Below are 18,798 nucleotides of genomic sequence, written 5' to 3' on the forward strand. Positions count from 1 at the left end.
GATGAAGCCATTTAGAAAGTGTGTTTAGAGAGGAGGATGTTCAACATTTAGTGGTTGAGTAAAGGAGGAAGATACTGAGCTACAGGGACTTGTGAGGTCAGAGGAAAGCCAAGGAGAGTATCCTATTGTAAAAGCAGAGTGGAGAGTGGACAACTAAAATGTTTTTGAGTTTTCCGAGACACGTATGGTACAATAGCTTACAGGGATTATTGTTTCCTAGTCTCAGTTGCTAATTTAGCTATGACCATGGTCATTGCTGGATATGTGAGTGTATAAAACAGTTTAGAAATCCAAAGCCCTTTTACTCAATTGTTTTAATTAGAATAAGGAAGGATATAGCTTCAAGTGAAAAGCGGAACTTTGGTATAAGAAACTATTAATATGAAAGAGTATATTTTTTGCATGAAAATCTGTGACATGGGTTCTTACTGAACTGGTTGGTTCACTGAAGAAAATACCAAATGAATTCTTTTTTTCTTGAGAAATGGTATAAAGTTTTGGCTTGCTCTTTTGTTTGCCATGTAAGATGGAGCAGTTTTTCATATTTTGTATGAATTCAGAAGCAGAAATTTCAGGTTTTCACATACATGTACCCATAAAAGTGAAGTGGAATGTTTAAATATATGGCTTTCATTTGAAGGGAAAAAGAAAAAAGGTAAGGGACTTGATTATGGTAATATGAATTTACTATTTTATATCGGAAACCGTGGGGACCAGTTGTGTTTTGGAATTCAGAATATGTCAGATTTTAGAAAACTAATATGGCCACACACCATACATTGTATAACAACTCCACCTGGGTCTGAGGCTATACCTTGTAATCAAACATATTAATATTTTTGCAGTTAAATGTATACAAATTCACAATGAGTAAAATACACATAATAAATAGTCTCTTGTCAGTTCACATCATGTTTTGCTATAAACTGAGTTCAAATCAGTTCAGATTTTGCCACCAAATGAATTTAAAAAGACAAAACAAGTAAAGGTGGACTTTAAGAGCTTTTTGGCTTTCAGGTATGTAGGTATGGGATTGTGGGCCTGTAATAGCTCAGTGTTTGCTGAGGGCAGTTTCCAAGTGTTATATGAAGGGAACAAAAGGTAAAGCCTTATACTACTTGGGCTTCTTTCCCCCCCCCCTCAATTTTTGCCTGTCCCTCCCCCCCCTTTTCTTATCCCCTTCCTCCTTTCTCCTACTCCATTTCTTCATCCTCTATTTCCATCTCTTCCTTCTCCTCCTCCTTTATTTCTGCCTCTTCCTTCCATCACCATCTCTTCTTCCCAGTCTTATCCTCCTCCTCCATCTTCATCTCTTTCTCCTACTCTTATCAACTCCTCTCCTCCTTTTTCTCTCTTTCTCTTCCGTCATACACATAACCACTGCAGCCTGCTCACTTTATTAGTTTATGTCCTCTAGTACTTGTTAATATGTTCATCCTTTTCAGTTTCTGCACCAAACCATAGTATTGTCATTTTGAAACATTGGAGTGAGAAGAGAAGTGTCAACATAATCATGATTTATAGGTTACTTTTTGTATTTGATCCTTTTTTTGGGGGGGGGCACGCCACGTGGCATGTGGGATCTTAGTTCCCTGACCAGGGATCAAACCTGCACCTCCTGCATTGGAAGCCTGGAGTCTTAACCGCTGGACCGCCAGGGGAGTCCCTTGATCTTTTGTTTTTGTTTATTCAATTAATATTGAAGCACCTACTATAGGTATCCTGGGTGATTTTTTTTCTGATTTGTCTTCTGGTTCACTAATGATCCCTTGAGCTGTGTCTAAAATCTACAGTTATGCCTGCCTACTGAATTTAAATTTCAGTTATTGTATTTTTATTTTTAGAAGTTCTATTTGGTTGTTTTAAAAAAAATCTATGTCACTTTGAAAATAACTTTCTTATCCCTGAGTTATTTTCAGCTTGCCTAGTAAAAGCTGCCAAGTACAGGTGTTTTATAGCCTGTGCTTAATAATTCTAAAATTTGAATTTGAAATTCTAGGACCTTGATAATTCTAGGATCTGTTCCTATTGTCTATTTCTTTTTGTTTATTCTTGCTCATGGTGTCTTGTTTCCTGTCATGCCAAGTGATCTTTGGAAATTATTTGTGCAAATGATGTGAGGCCAGAGAATTTCTTCCAGGAAAAGTTTGCATTTGCTTTTGCTATTGCTTGGGAGTACTACCAGTGTGAGCCTACTGAGTTTTTTTTTTTTTTTTTTTTTTTTTTTGCGGTACGCGGGCCTCCCACCGCTGTGGCCTCTCCCGCTGCGGAGCAACAGGCTCCGGACGTGCAGGCCCAGCGGCCATGGCTCACGGGCGCAGCCGCTCCGCGGCATGTGGGATCCTCCCAGACCAGGGCACGAACCCATGTCCCCTGCATCAGCAGGCGGACTCTCAACCACTGCACCACCAGGGAAGCCCTTTTTTTTTTTTTTAGACATCTTAATTGGAGTATAATTGCTTTACAATGGTGTGTTAGTTTCTGCTGTATAACAAAGTGAATCAGTTATACATATACATGTGTCCCCATATCTCTTCCCTCTTGCATCTCCCTCCCTCCAACCCTCCCTATCCCACCCCTCTAAGTGGTCACAAAGCACCGAGCTGATCTCCCTGTGCTATGCGGCTGCTTCCTACCAGCTATCTATTTTACGTTTGGTAGTGTATATATGTCCATGCCACTCACTCACTTTGTCCCAGCTTACCCTTTTCCCTCCCCATATCCTCAAGTCCATTCTCTAGTAGGTCTGTGTCTTTATTCCTGTTTCACCCCTAGGTTCTTCATTGTAGAACCCCTAGGTTCTTACCTCATTGTAGTTTTGATTTGCATTCTCTAATGATTAGTGATGTTGAGCATCTTTTCATGTGTTTTTTGGCAATCTGTATATCTTCTTTGGGGAAATGTCTATTTAGGTCCAGGTTTTTAAGAAGACTTTTGTAAATGTACATTTTATCCAGTGTTTATAGTTGTTTGTCTTTGGTGTTTCATTTCAAATAACCTAGTAACACTTTTATTGGAGACAGAATGTCTCTGTACTATGAAAAATGCATTCTGAGTGCTGTTCTACATGTTGGAGATATGGTAGTCTGCAAAATAGACCAAAGTTCTCACTCTAATAGATAATGCATTTCCTTGGGAGGAGGCAGGTAATGAAATAAGTAAAATATGTAAATGGTAAGTGCTAGAGAGAGAAATAAAGCAGGGAGGTAGGGATAGATCAGTAGCATCAGGATGGTGGAAAGTTTATAATCTTAGTATCCAGAGCAGACCTAATTGAGAAAATGATAGATGAATAAACACATGAAGGAGGTGAGTAAGCAGTGTGGCTATGGAGGGGAGGAGCATTCTTGGCAGACAGGTGCAGAGCCCCTGATATGAGTCACAGCAAGAAGACTGATGGGACTGGTTGGAGAGAAAGGTGGAGAGTGAATAGGAGACCTACGTGGTATCTAAGGTCTCACAGATCTTGGAGTCCTGGTAGGCCTTTTTATGGAGTCATAGGAGGATTTTGAGCAGCAGTGTGATGTAACTTTGTTCAACTCAGGACATTATGTTGAGAATAAACTCTAGGGGGACAGAGGTGGGGAGCAGGAGGAAGAGTTAGCTATGACAGTTATCCCAGGATTGTTCTAGGTACTGGTGTTACAGTATAAACAAGACAAAGTTCCTGCTGACTTCCAGTCCACGTTGTAGTTCACTCAGAAGAAACTATTATTTCAGGAAGTGGTAGGTGCTATGAAGAAATATAGGATTTGTTCTGATATTTTATAATTATTAAGAAAATCTTTTTAAGCCTGTAATATTTATAACCTACATATAAACTAAACTACAGAACATTTTAAATTTGGGGGCTTGTGATAATGAATTAGTTTTATGAACTCTTTTATTTTTTTTTTAATTTATATTTAGTTTTGGCTGTGTTGGGTCTTCGTTGCTGCATGCAAGCTTCCTCTAGTTGGGACGAGTGGGGGCTACTCTTCATCGCAGTGCACGGGCTTCTCATTGCGGTGGCTTCTCTTGTTTGCAGAGCACGGGCTCTAGGTGCGTGGGCTTCAGTAGTTGTGGCTCGTGGGCTCTAGAGCTCAGTCTCAGTAGTTGTGATGCACAGGTTTAGTTGCTCCACGGCATGTGGAATCTTCCCAGAGCAGGGCTAAAACCTGTGTCCCCTGCATTGGCAGGCGGATTCTTAACCACTGCGCCACCAAGGAAGCCCCTAATTTTATGAATTCTTTTATCTAGCTTATGGTCAAGAAAGGTATAACCTTATGGGAAGTGGGTAAAAATCTATTTCCGTCTGTATTTGTAGATTTGTCTGTTTTTCCTTTTAGTTCTTCTTTTTGCTTTATATATCTGAAGATGAGTTATGGGTGCGTAAAAATGTAGAATTAATTTTTTTCCCCCTATTGGATTGGGCTCCTAAATCATTGTTAAAAAGTCTCTCTTTATCTCTAGTAATGCTTCTTCAAGGTGCTTTGTTTGAAATTAGTATACCTATGGCAACTTTCTTTTAGTTGGTGTTTGCCATGGTCTGTCTCTCTCATCATTTTACTTTTTATTTTTTATTTATTTATTTTTTTAACATCTTTATTGGAGTATAATTGCTTTACAATGGTATGTTAGTTTCAGCTTCACAACAAAATGAATCAGTTATATATATACATATATTCCCATATCTCTTCCCGCTTGCGTCTCCCTCCCTCCCACCCTCCCTATCCCACCCCTCCAGGCGGTCACAAAGCACCGAGCTGATCTCCCTGTGCTATGCGGCTGCTTCCCACTAGCTATCTACCTTATGTTTGGTAGTGTATATATGTCCATGCCTCTTTATCGCTTTGTCACCGTTTACCCTTCCCCCTCCCCATAGCCTCAAGTCCATTCTCTAGTAAGTCTGTGTCTTTATTCCTGTTTCACCCCTAGGTTTTTCATGACATTTTTTTTTTTTAAATTCCATATATATGTGTTAGCATACGGTATTTGTCTCTCTCTTTCTGACTTACTTCACTCTGTATGACAGACTCTAGGTCTATCCACCTCATTACAAATAGCTCAATTTCGTCTCTTTTTATGGCTGAGTAATATTCCATTGTATATATGTGCCACATCTTCTTTATCCATTCATCCGATGATGGACACTTAGGTTGTTTCCATCTCTGGGCTATTGTAAATAGAGCTGCAATGAACATTTTGGTACATGACTCTTTTTGAATTATGGTTTTCTCAGGGTATATGCCCAGTAGTGGGATTGCTGGGTCATATGGTAGTTCTATTTGTAGCTTTTTAAGGAACCTCCATACTGTTCTCCACAGTGGCTGTATCAATTTACATTCCCACCAACAGTGTAAGAGGGTTCCCTTTTCTCCACACCCTCTCCAGCATTTATTGTTTCTAGATTTTTTGATGATGGCCATTCTGACTGGTGTGAGATGATATCTCATTGTAGTTTTGATTTGCATTTCTCTAATGATTAGTGATGTTGAGCATTCTTTCATGTGTTTGTTGGCACTCTGTATATCTTCTTTGGAGAAATGTCTATTTAGGTCTTCTGCCCATTTTTGGATTGGGTTGTTTGTTTTTCTGTTATTAAGCTGCATGAGCTGCTTATAAATTTTGGAGATTAATCCTTTGTCAGTTGCTTCATTTGCAAATATTTTCTCCCATTCTGAGGGTTGTCTTTTGGTCTTCTTTATGGTTTCCTTTGCTGCGCAAAAGCTTTTAAGTTTCATTAGGTCCCATTTGTTTACTTTTGTTTTTATTTCCATTTCTCTAGGAGGTGGGTCAAAAAGGACCTTGCTGTGATTTATGTCATAGAGTGTTCTGCCTATGTTTTCCTCTAAGAGTTTGATAGTTTCTGGCCTTACATTTAGGTCTTTAATCCATTTTGAGCTTATTTTTGTGTATGGTGTTAGGGAGTGATCTAATCTCATACTTTTACATGTACCTGTCCAGTTTTCCCAGCACCACTTATTGAATAGGCTGTCCTTTCTCCACTGTACATTTCTGCCTCCTTTGTCAAAGATAAGGTGACCATATGTGCGTGGGTTTATCTCTGGGCTTTCTATCCTGTTCCATTGATCTATCTTTCTGTTTTTGTGCCAGTACCATACCGTCTTGATAACTGTAGCTTTGTAGTATAGTCTGAAGTCAGGGAGCCTGATTCCTCCAGTTCCTTCTTTCGTTCTCAAGATTGCTTTGGCTATTCGGGGTCTTTTGTGTTTCCATACAAATTGCAAAATTTTTTGTTCTAGTTCTGTGAAAAATGCCAGTGGTAGTTTGATAGGGATTGCATTGAATCTATAGATTGCTTTGGGTAGTAGAGTCATTTTCACAATGTTGATTCTTCCAATCCAAGAACATGGTATATCTCTCCATCTATTTGTATCATCTTTAATTTCTTTCATCAGTGTCTTATAATTTTCTGCATACAGATCTTTTGTCTCCTTAGGTAGGTTTATTCCTAGATATTTTATTCTTTTTGTTGCAATGGTAAATGGGAGTGTTTTCTTGATTTCACTTTCAGATTTTTCATCATTAGTATATAGGAATGCCAGAGATTTCTGTGCATTAATTTTGTATCCTGCCACTTTACCAAATTCATTGATTAGCTCTAGTAGTTTTCTGGTAGCATCTTTAGGGTTCTCTATGTATAGGATCATGTCATCTGCAAACAGTGACAGCTTTACTTCTTCTTTTCCGATTTGGATTCCTTTTATTTCCTTTTCTTCTCTGATTGCTGTGGCTAAAACTTCCAAAACTATGTTGAATAAGAGTGGTGAGAGTGGGCAACCTTGTCTTGTTCCTGATCTTAGTGGAAATGCTTTCAGTTTTTCACCATTGAGGATGATGTTTGCTGTGGGCTTGTCATATATGGCCTTTATTATGTTGAGGAAAGTTCCCTCTATGCCTACTTTCTGCAGGGTTTTTATCATAAATGGGTGTTGAATTTTGTCAAAAGCTTTCTCTGCATCTATTGAGATGATCATATGGTTTTTCTCCTTCAATTTGTTAATATGGTTTATCACATTGATAGATTTGCGTATATTGAAGAATCCTTGCATTCCTGGAATAAACCCCACTTGATCATGGTGTATGATCCTTTTAATGTGCTGTTGGTTTCTGTTTGCTAGTATTTTGTTGAGGATTTTTGCATCTATGTTCATCAGTGATATTGGCCTGTAGTTTTCTTTCTTTGTGACATCCTTGTCTGGTTTTGGTATCAAGGTGATGGTGGCCTCGTAGAAGGAGTTTGGGAGTGTTCCTCCCTCTGCTATATTTTGGAAGAGTTTGAGAAGGACAGGTGTTAGCTCTTCTCTAAATGTTTGATAGAATTCGCCTGTGAAGCCATCTGGTCCTGGGCTTTTCTTTGTTGGAAGATTTTTAATCACAGTTTCAATTTCAGTGCTTGTGATTGGTCTGTTCATATTTTCTATTTCTTCCTGATTCAGTCTTGGCAGGTTGTGCATTTCTAAGAATTTGTCCATTTCTTCCAGATTGTCCATTTTATTGGCATAGAGTTGCTTGTAGTAATCTCTCATGATCTCTTTTATCTCTGCAGTGTCAGTTGTTACCTCTCCTTTTTCATTTCTAATTCTATTGATTTGAGTCTTCTCCCTTTTTTTCTTGATCAGTCTGGCTAGTGGTTTATCTATTTTGTTTATCTTCTCAAAGAACCAGCTTTTAGTTTTATTGATCTTTGCTATTGTTTCCTTCATTTCTTTTTCATTTATTTCTGATCTGATTTTTATGATTTCTTTCCTTCTGCTAGCTTTGGGGTTTTTTTGTTCTTCTTTCTCTAATTGCTTGAGGTGCAAGGTTAGGTTGTTTATTCGAGATGTTTCCTGCTTCTTAAGGTGGGCTTGTATTGCTATAAACTTCCCCCTTAGAACTGCTTTTGCTGCATCCCACAGGTTTTGGGTAGTTGTGTCTCCATTGTCATTTGTTTCTAGGTATTTTTTGATTTCCTCTTTGATTTCTTCAGTGATCACTTCATTATTAAGTAGTGTATTGTTTAGCCTCCATGTGTTTGTATTTTTTACAGATCTTTTCCTGTAATTGATATCTAGTCTCATGGCGTTGTGGTCAGAAAAGATACTTGATACAATTTCAATTTTCTTAAATTTACCAAGGCTTGATTTGTGACCCAAGATATGATCTATCCTGGAGAATGTTCCATGAGCACTTGAGAAGAAAGTGTATTCTGTTGTTTTTGGATGGAATGTCCTATAAATATCAATTAACTCCATCTCATTTAATGTATCATTTAAAGCTTGTGTTTCCTTATTTATTTTCATTTTGGATGATCTGTCCATTGGTGAAAGTGGGGTGTTAAAGTCCCCTAGTATGAATTTGTTACTGTCAATTTCCCCTTTTATGGTTGTCAGTATTTGCTTTATGTATTGAGGTGCACCTATGTTGGGTGCATAAATATTTACAATTGTTATATCTTCCTCTTGGATCGATCCCTTGATCATTATGTAGTGTCCTTCTTTGTCTCTTCTAATAGTCTTTGTTTTAAAGTCTATTTTGTCTGATATGAGAATTGCTACTCCAGCTTTGTTTTGGTTTCCATTTGCATGAAATACCTTTTTCCATCCCCTTACTTTCAGTCTGTATGTGTCTCTAGGTCTGAAGTGGGTCTCTTGTAGACAGCAAATATATGGGTCTTGTTTTTGTATCCATTCAGCCAATCTGTGTCTTTTGGTGGGAGCATTTAGTCCATTTACATTTAAGGTAATTATCGATATGTGTGTTCCTATTCCCATTCTCTTAATTGTTTTGGGTTCGTTATTGTAGGTCCTTTCCTTCTTTTGTGTTTCTTGCCTAGAGAAGTTCCTTTAGCAGTTGTTGTAGAGGTGGTTTGGTGGTGCTGAACTCTCTCAGCTTTTGCTTGTCTGTAAAGGTTTTAATTTCTCCATCAAATCTGAATGAGATCCTTGCTGGGTAGAGTAATCTTGGTTGCAGGTTTTTCTCCTTCAACACTTTCAATATGTCCTGCCACTCCCTTCTGGCTTGCAGAGTTTCTGCTGAAAGATCAGCTGTTAACCTTATGGGGATTCCCTTGTGTGGTATTTGTTGTTTTTCCCTTGCTGCTTTTAATATGTTTTCTTTGTATTTAATTTTTGACAGTTTGATTAATATGTGTCTTGGCGTATTTCTCCTTGGATTTATCCTGTATGGGACTCTCTGTGCTTCCTGGACTTGATTAACTATTTCCTTTCCCATATTAGGGAAGTTTTCAACTATAATCTCTTCAAATATTTTCTCAGTCCCTTTCTTTTTCTCTTCTTCTTCTGGAACCCCTATAATTCGAATGTTGGTGCGTTTAATGTTGTCCCAGAGGTCTCTGAGACTGTCCTCAGTTCTTTTCATTCTTTTTTCTTTATTCTGCTCTGCAGTAGTTATTTCCACTATTTTATCTTCCAGGTCACTTATCCGTTCTTCTGCCTCAGTTATCCTGCTATTGATCCCATCTAGAGTACTTTTAATTTCATTTATTGTGTTGTTCATCATTGCTTTTTTCATCTTTAGTTCTTCTAGGTCCTTGTTAACTGATTCTTGCAATTTGTCCATTCTATTGTCCATTCTATCTCCAAGATTTCGGATCAACCTTACTATCATTATTCTGAATTCTTTTTCAGGTAGACTGCCTATTTCCTCTTCATTTGTTAGGTCTGGTGGGTTTTTATCTTGCTCCTTCATCTGCTGTGTGTTTTTCTGTCTTTTCATTTTGCTTATCTTACTGTGTTTGGGGTCTCCTTTTTTGCAGGCTGAAGGTTCGTAGTTCCTGTTGTTTTTTGTGTCTGTCCCCAGTGGCTAAGTTTGGTTCAGTGGGTTGTGTAGGCTTCCTGGTGGATGGTACTAGTGCCTGTGTTCTGGTGGATGAGGCTGGATCTTGTCTTTCTGGTGGGCAGGTCCACGTTTGGTGGTGTGTTTTGGGGTGTCTGTAGACTTATTATGATTTTGGGCAGCCTCTCTGCTAATGGGTGGGGTTGTGTTCCTGTCTTGCTAGTTGTTTGGCATAGGATGTCCAGCAGTGTAGCTTGCTGGTCCTTGAGTGAAGCTGGGTGCTGGCGTTGAGATGGAGATCTCTCTGAGATTTTTGCTGTTTGATATTATGTGCAGCTGGGAGGCCTCTTGTGGACCAATGTCCTGAAGTTGGCTCTCCCACCTCAGAGGCACAGCACTGACTCCTGGCTGCAGCACCAAGAGCCTTTCATCCACAGGGCTCCTTAATTTGGGATGATTCGTTGTCTATTCAGGTATTCCACAGATGCAGGGTATATCAAGTTGATTGTGGAGCTTTAATCCGCTGCTTCTGAGGCTGCTGGGAGAGATTTCCCTTTCTCTTCTTTGTTCTCACAGTTCCCAGGGGCTCAGCTTTGGATTTGGCCCCGCCTGTGCGTGTAGGTCGTCGGAGGGCATCTGTTCTTTGGTCAGACAGGACGGGGTTAAAGCAGCCTCTGATTCGGAGGCTCTGGCTCACCCAGGCCGGGGGGTAGGGAGGGTCACGGAGTGCGGGGCGGGCCTGCAGCGGCAGAGGCCGGCGTGACGTTGCAGCCTGAGGCGCGCCGTGCGTTCTCCCCGGGGGAGCCGTCCCTGGATCCCGGGACCCTGGCAGTGGCAGGCTGCACAGGCTCCCCGGAAGGGCGTGTGGCTAGTGACCTGTGTTCGCACACAGGCCTCCTGGCGGCGGCAGCAGCGGCCTTAGCGTCCCATGTCCGTCTCTGGGCTCCGCACTCTTAGCCGCGGCTCGCGCCCGCGTTCTTAATCCCCTCTCCTCGTGCACCAGGTAACAAAGAGAGACGTAAAAGTCTCTTGCCTCTTCGGCAGGTCCAGACCCCTCCCCGGACTCTCTCCCGGCCAGCCGCGGCGCACCAACGCCCTGCAGGCTGTGTTTACGCCGCCAACCTCAGTCCTCTCCCGGCGCTCCGACAAAAGCCGGAGCCTCAGCTCCCAGTCCCGCCTGCCCCAGCGGGCGAGCAGACAAGCCTCTCGGCTGGTGAGTGCCGGTCGGCCCGATCCTCTGCGCTGGAATCTCTCCGCTTTGCCCTCCGCACCCCTGTTGCTGTGCTCTCCTCCGCGGCTCCCAAGCTCCCCCACTCCGCCTCCCGAAGTCTCCACCCGCGAAGGGGCTTCCTAGTGTGTGGACACTTTTCCTCCTTCACAGCTCTCTCCCGCTGGTGCAGGACCCGTCCCTATCCTTTTGTCTCTGTTTAGTTTTTTCTTTTGCCCTAACCAGGTACGTGGGGGGTTCCTTGCCTTTTGGGAGGTCTGAGGTCTTCTGCCAGCGTTCAGTAGGTGCTCCGTAGGAGTTGTTCCACGCGTAGATGTATTTCTGGTGTATCTGTGGAGAGGAAGGTGATCTCCGCGTCTTACTCTTCCGCCATCTTCCCGGAAGTCCATTTTACTTTTTAAATTTTATGTGATCCTTATATGTAAAGTATATCTCATTTAAGCAACCTGTTTTTAAAAATTCAGTCTTGGTCTTTTACTCGGCATATTTAGTTCATTTACTTTTAAGGCACTTACTGATGTATTTGATTTTATTTTTGCCACTTTATCTTTTATTTCTTTTTTTTTTTCTTAACCTGAGTTTTGGCACCTCAGGTTAAGTTTTTTTATTTATTTATTTATTTTTAATTTTGGCTGTGTTGGGTCTTCGTTTCTGTGCGAGGGCTTTCTCTAGTTGCGGCAAGGGGGGGCCACTCTTCATCGCGGTGTGCAGTCTCTCTTGTTGCGGAGCTCAGGCTCCAGACGTGCAGGCTCAGTAGTTGTGGCTCACGGGCCTGGTTGCTCCGTGGCATGTGGGATCCTCCCAGACCAGGGCTCGAACCCGTGTCCCCTTCATTGGCAGGCAGATTCTCAACCACTGTGCCACCAGGGAAGCCCTTTATTTCTATTTTTATCCACTTCTTTTATCTTTCTGTCTCTTTCTGAATCTTTTCAATTAATCAAATCCTTTTTATTATTTTATTTTTCTTCTAGTTGTTTATTTATGTATATATTTACTCTTACTTTAGTGGTTCGGCAAACTGTTGCTTGCAGGCCAAATCCAGCTGCCCTTCTGTTTTTGTACATAAAATTTTATTGAAACACAGCCACACCCATTTGTTTACATGTCGTGGTATCATTGCTTTAACACTACAGTAGCATAATTGAGTAGTTGTGCAGAGAGACTACATATATGTATGGTTTGCATAGCCTAAAATATTTACTATATGGCCCTTTATAGAAAAAGTTGGCGTATTCCTACCGTAGGGCTATGGCTCTGAAAATTGAGCATGCATCATAATCACTAGGAGGACTTGTTAATACACAGATTGCAGGGTCCCCATCTCCAGAATTTCTGATTCAGTAGATTTGAGTTGGGGCCTGATAATTTGCATTTCTAACAAATTGCCAGATGATGATCTGGGACCACATTTTGAGTACCACTGCCCTAGAAGTTACAATACGCATCTTTGACTTTATACAGCCTAAAATAAATTACTGTGTTTACTACTTCCATATTAATACTAAAAGCCTTAGAACCCTTTAACTTTGTTTGCTTACCTCTTTGGAGCACTATTTTATAATAATCTCAGACTGGCCACAGCTCATATGTCCATCAACAGTAGAATGGATATTAATAACTTGTGGCACATTCATGCACTATAAAACTATAAGCAATGAAAATGCATCTTCCAAATATTATATTGAGTGAAAAGTAGCTAGGTACTAGAGTACCTATGATATGATTCCTTTTATATAAAGATCAAAAATGGGCAAAACCGACTGTGGTGTTACAAGTCAAGACTAGTTAGCTTTGGTAGGAAATAGTGACTTTTGCGGGGGTCAGTGAGGGTGCTTACAGGATGCTGATAGTGATCTGTTGGTCTGGAGACTGGTTACACTGGCATATTCCTTTTGTGAAAATTAATTGAGCTGCGTACTTTAATCTATATACTTTTCTCTACCTTGTTTTGATAAAAAGGTAAAAATTAATTTCCTAAGAGTTTAAGAATGTTGAGTTATTTTTAAGCAGTAGAGATATTTACTCATTTTAATTCTTGTGTGTGTGTGTGGGAACAGAGAACACTGTTTCCATGGGAACTTCTGGCTACTCAAGTTTTAGTACCTCTCTCTCTCTGTAGATTTGTGTATATACTCTGTCCCTCTTAGCTACATTTTTTTGTTTCAATATGGTAGTGGCAAATAAAAGCTTATTTGGGATTGTATTAGTTTTTTTAACAGAGCAGTCTCTATAGAGCATAGGTTTTAATTGATCCAAACTGGCTCCCCAATAGCATTATGCTAAAAATATATATATATATATATATTTTTTTTAACTAGAAGATACTTTTTTCCTACAAGTTGTGCTATTTAAGAAAAACACTTGCTGAAATGGAATGTGGTTTATGGGTGTCTACTGAATAGTAAATTTAATGGGTATCTATTTGATTCTTTTTTCCAATAAGTAAAACAGTCTTACTTGTCTGGTATATATATTTTAAAATATATTCAATAGTTGGACTTGCAGTCCTTTGTAGGGATGATTTTATTCTGCTGGATTTGGGTGTTTGCATAGGTAAGGGATGCAGACTGAAAGGAAGAGATTCTGGCACGTTGTTGTGAAGCCTGTTGTAAAGCTCCTTCTCTGCCTCGCCCATCTTGTTTGTCGTGGTTGGTTTGTGCAGGGTCCTAGAGAAAACCATCTTCTTGGACGAGTAAAATGCATACATCTTGTGATTTGGAGGGTGGGGTGGGGGTGGGTGGGTTCATTTTATATAAGGAGATTATACTTGTGTGGTTATTCATAAATATTCCAAAGGGAGCTTTGTAGAGTATTTTAGAATCATTTATGAGAACAAATTGTTCAGTTTGGTTCTGTGGCCTAAATAAACAGCAAATTGTAAGATTACATAGTTAATTATGCCAGTAATGAGCACTGTGATACTCCGTATTTTTACTGCTGCAATAATAAGCACTCCAGCAGATTGAATATTGCAGAAAACATTTTCTATTTGTATAAATTTTCATGTGAATTAAATAGGAGAAAACAAATGTAGGTTTATAAACCTTTAGTATTGAATGCCCTTGAAATTTTGATATAGACTAAGGATTGCAACTACATGGAGGATTTTTTAAAAGACATGGAGAATTTTTACCTTTCATCTGGCAGTAGCTGCCATAAGATGATGTCACCTTGTAGCTGATTGGCTGTTACAGCACCTAGGGCAGGGAAGAGAAAGAAAAATGCCGGCACAAACCTCAGTGGTGGTTCTGTGGTTGTTGCTGTCTGTTTTTGATAGAATCTTTGATTAGTATCAAATCTATTGTATTTGGCCATGTGAACTATTCAGAGCATCCTAGGGTGAGGAAAATTAAGAGCTTTCAGAGGAATGAGGCGACTGATTTGCAAACGGATCTGTGATTGTAAGTTGCAGAATCTGGGTATAAGGAATAAGGCAGGGTGTGCTGGAAGATGCAGTATGGGAGGAGCTGGCGGAAAATGCTTATATGAGTAGCAGAGAAATGAAAAATGCTTTTTACTGTTCTTAGAGTTAATGTATTCGGTTTTATGTTTTGACTTAATATATATAGGTAGGAAATATAATATTGCAGACTGATTTTAAATTATACTGGGTTATTTTATATAGTGTTAGTCAATATATAAATGCTTATTCAAAGGAGCTTTATTTTATATTATATATCATAGAAATTAATGGCTTTATATATAGCTTTATTTGATTTTGAGTCTTATGGAAAATTGAGCAAAGCTTAGTTCTCTTAAAATACATTTTTCTAATGATTTGTGCAGATAAAAGCTTTGATGATGAAGAATCAGTGGATGGAAATAGGCCATCATCAGCTGCTTCAGCCTTCAAGGTTCCTGCACCTAAAACATCCGGAAATCCTGTCAACAGTGCAAGGAAGCCTGGTTCAGCAGGTGGCCCTAAGGTTGGAGGTAATGTAAATCCATTTCAAATCTGATGTGCATGCCTCATGCCCTTGATATGGCCACACATACTTAGAACTTTAGAGGCATATGTTTATTCATGACTGCAGCAGGATTGCAGGTCTGGAGAGTCTGTTGCAACACACAGAAGAATGTGCTGCCTTTTTGAAAATGTTTAAAATATTGTATTTTGATATTTCCTGTCAGAACATATATGAGTTTGTGTTTTCTTGAGAGTGTTTATTTTTCAGAAGCCATGAAAAGATATTTAAGGGAATTTTTTGGGTTTGGGTTTTGTTTTGTTTTTTGTTTTTAAGGAGAAAGGTTTTACAGAATTTGGCTATTTTCAGATGCTTTAGTTGTTAAAGAAATATTGATATATGTAATGTTATATATTCATCTAGGGCATGAGTCTTAAATACTCTAACATTGGAAAAATGTTTGAAGATACTGGGTATTGAATAGTTTGTCACAATAGGAAATGGGTGGTGGTCAAGTAAAATTGCCTCAAAAATATTTTCTGGATTAGATAATAATAAATAGGAAAAAACAGGTTTTATGCAGTTATACAGAAAATAGTACATTCTTTGATCATTTTAAAACTATTTCTAGCATATTGTCTAATCTTTGAATTTTTAATGAGTATTTTTTCGTATACTAATTAGAAAGTTGTGAGTCCTTTTCAGGTGCTAGTTTTGCCAAGTTTTTATGGTAAAATGAATCCTATAAGAAAAAGGGTAAATATTTAATGCTAACAAGATAGTAGTTCCTTTCTTTCCCTTTTTTGTTAATAAATTTGTGTGTTAGTTATAATTTGGGAAAACAGATTTTTCCTTGTTTATGATAGCTGGTGGGAAAGTCATGGTCTTCAGGATTTTGTTTTTTCTCTGTCTGTAGTTCTTTTAGTAAAAGCAAAAAGGAAAGAAAAATAAACTATATTTTGACCAGGTTCTCTAAGTTGTGTGCTCTTGATCTTTTTATACAACCAAACGTTATTTTCTATGTTATATGATATTCTAAATATAGGAAAACTATTATAAATATTTCATCTTAAATATCTTTAACTAATATGTCATGTAACCAACAAGAAAGATGGTATGGTATAGGTATACACACACATATATTTGCATGCATATAAATAAATAGATAAATAAAATACTGTTTAATAGAAATGTCTTATTGATTTCTCTGGATATTTCGGGTAATTTATACTTTAGTATTTTAATTATTTTATTTTTGTTTTGCAATTATAGGAGTGTATTCTCATTCAGATGTTAGTTATTATATCCTATTACATGATGTCTATTATGCATTCTTACTTATTTCTGGTAAAAAGTAAATGACATTCTTTGCTTTCTTACTTTTGTAACAAATGACTACCTTCACTTACTACAAGGAATATTTTTTTATTTTGAGATATAGGTTTCCAATCTATGATACTATGATAATTATTTTATGAAATTGTCTTATTTGACTTAAAATGGATTAATATTTGAAATTCATGGTGAAAATATTTAACATTTTTGTGAATCTGAGCCAGTAGTTTATAATTAGCTCTGATTTTCATGTTTTACTTTCTTTTCTTAGATGAAAATTGAAGATTGTAGTTTACCTACCAAAGGTCACTTAATTCTGATGTTAATCAAATTGATAAAATCAGATTTCTTTTTAAAGAAACAGTAGACTTTCTTAATGCCATTCCCCCCTTCTCTGATTTGTAGTCCTACCAGATATGAGAATGTAGGTAGCTTTCATGATTGTAGTCATTAATCACTCATACAGATTATATTATCCATCCTGGCAGTGGCCCTTTTGATAAAAATAAGGGAGAGACCTTCGTTCTTTTTTCATTCTCCTCTTCCTCCACTTCTTCCTCCTCAGTCTTTTGGCAGTTGCGTATTCATTCTGCAATTTTTAGTTTATTTCTTTTGTTTGCCATAGCTCATTTAGGTTCATTCATTACCCATTTTTGTAAGAAAAAAGCTATTAGAGGATACTGATATTGCTTCAGAAATTGTTATTCTTGGCTGTCAGCCCTTCTTTGAAAATTTAACTTTAGATCTTTTTGTTCTTGGCAGAAGCTTATTGATTTTTAAATCAGTTGTAGAATGTTTTCTTAGAGTTGTAGAATCTTTGAGTTAGAAGGGACATTGGGAGTCATATAGTTAAATTTACTATTCAAGTATAGCAATCCCTTTCAAAATATTCTGATAGATGATTATTCAGCATCTGATGAAATATGTGCTCATGGATTAAAATTTGGGACAAAAACCATCTGCAGTACCACTACGTATAGACATAATCAACTGATAAATTATGATGTACTTTGTTCCAGTTATTTTTATAATAACTTTTCTAACTATTTTTACACATAGAAATATTTTCTCAGGAGGAGGACAGAATTGGCACCCTTCCTTTTGTAGTTTTGTATACCTTTTGTCTCATTAATATTTTACCCTGATCATTTCCTCATTGGTCTAAAATTATTAATTTAAAACTATTCATGGTTAGTATTCATATCTAGGCTGCTTTCATGTTTTCTGCAGTTATAAACGGTGCCATCATTCTTTTAAGTATATATTTTATTAGCATATCTCCAATCATTTCCTTGGAATAAATTTTTAAAGTTTACTTAATCAAAAGTTACAGAGATTTCTTGTGTTCTTTCAGTTTGGCATAGTATCCTCCAGAAAAGTTATAAGCCATTTCAATTCTGGATAAATTTAATTATTTTTTTATATTGCATTAAAATCTGCCTCCTTGTAACTTAGGCAGGGAAGATGAATTATCTGTTAACATAATACTTTCAAATTCTTGAAGGTTGTCCTGTCTCTCTTTATATAACTATTGTGTTTTCTAGACTGTACAGTTTCTTTCTCATAACTTTACATGGAATAATGGTGATTTAGTCCAGGCATTTTATTTGCTACTTCTTGGTATATAATAAACAGGTATGATTAGTTCCTAATTAAAGGAGTATGGTAGACGGAGGTATACAATAGTGGTATAAGCCAGTCACAGTCCACTGAGTTTAACAAATTTCTTTTCAGAAGGATTACCAAAATAATAAAGTGAGCTTCTTTGGAATCCTGATTGAATCTACTCTGAAGTTTTGGAGTTTAATTTACTTCACTTCTCCCAGAGATATATGTCAAGATTAAAGAGATGTATGCTATTTTTAGCAAAGTATCCTAGCCAGTTAAAGCCAGTAGGACCTGTGTTTAATCTTTACTGTGTGTTAGTTTTGTTTTGTTCTTTGCCTCGGTGTGCCAACCTTTTCTACTCATATTGTAATTGTGGGGCTTTTAAACCAAGGAGAATTAAAAAAGAAAAGGTTATGGGTTGCTCCCATAACCTTTTCCAAATATATCATGGCTATAAAAATCCATATTATGTGGATGTCAAAAGTGTTACCTTTGTGCTTTGCTAATTAGAATAAGGATAAATTGAATTCCCTTAAATAGTCCATTTTCTGAATAACATTTGTGGCTTCATAATAGGAATTTAGATAAACATATTTTCCCTCCTTTTGGCTTTATGGCTTTAATACAGTTGCTGATTATACCAGATTATTTGTAATACTTACATCTCTATAGTATTTTAGGTAATAGTTTTTTAAAATTGGGGGATGTTTTTACTTATGTTCTCTCATTTAAACCTCAGAACTCTTTGAGTTAGATACTTTATCTCAGTTTTACTGATGAGCAAACTAAAGTTCAGAGAATTTAAGCAACTTGAACAGGTCATGCATCTAATAAGTAGATGAGGCACAAAAATCACGTTGCTATACTGCCACCAACACTAATCTCACTGGGTAAATAAGAACTCTTCTAGATCCTAAAGCTCTGAGGTTATAATCTACA

The 18,798-nt window shown here is 37.9% G+C and overlaps 1 protein-coding gene across 4 annotated transcripts in view; it reads left to right on the forward strand.

The window, feature by feature from the left end:
* The window catches only part of CLASP2 (cytoplasmic linker associated protein 2), a 189,952-nt gene that overhangs the window by 45,077 nt on the left and 126,077 nt on the right, over nt 1-18,798 (forward strand). For all 4 annotated transcript variants that reach the window (XM_082848265.1, XM_082848267.1, XM_082848266.1 and 1 more), the window contains exon 8: nt 14,798-14,944. In XM_082848265.1, the coding sequence (XP_082704391.1) occupies nt 14,798-14,944 (147 nt within the window). The remainder of the gene's footprint in view (nt 1-14,797; nt 14,945-18,798) is intronic.

This window comes from Leucopleurus acutus, assembly GCF_964270905.1.
Source record: "Leucopleurus acutus genome assembly, chromosome: 10".
NCBI classification, from domain to species: Eukaryota; Metazoa; Chordata; class Mammalia; order Artiodactyla; family Delphinidae; genus Leucopleurus; species Leucopleurus acutus.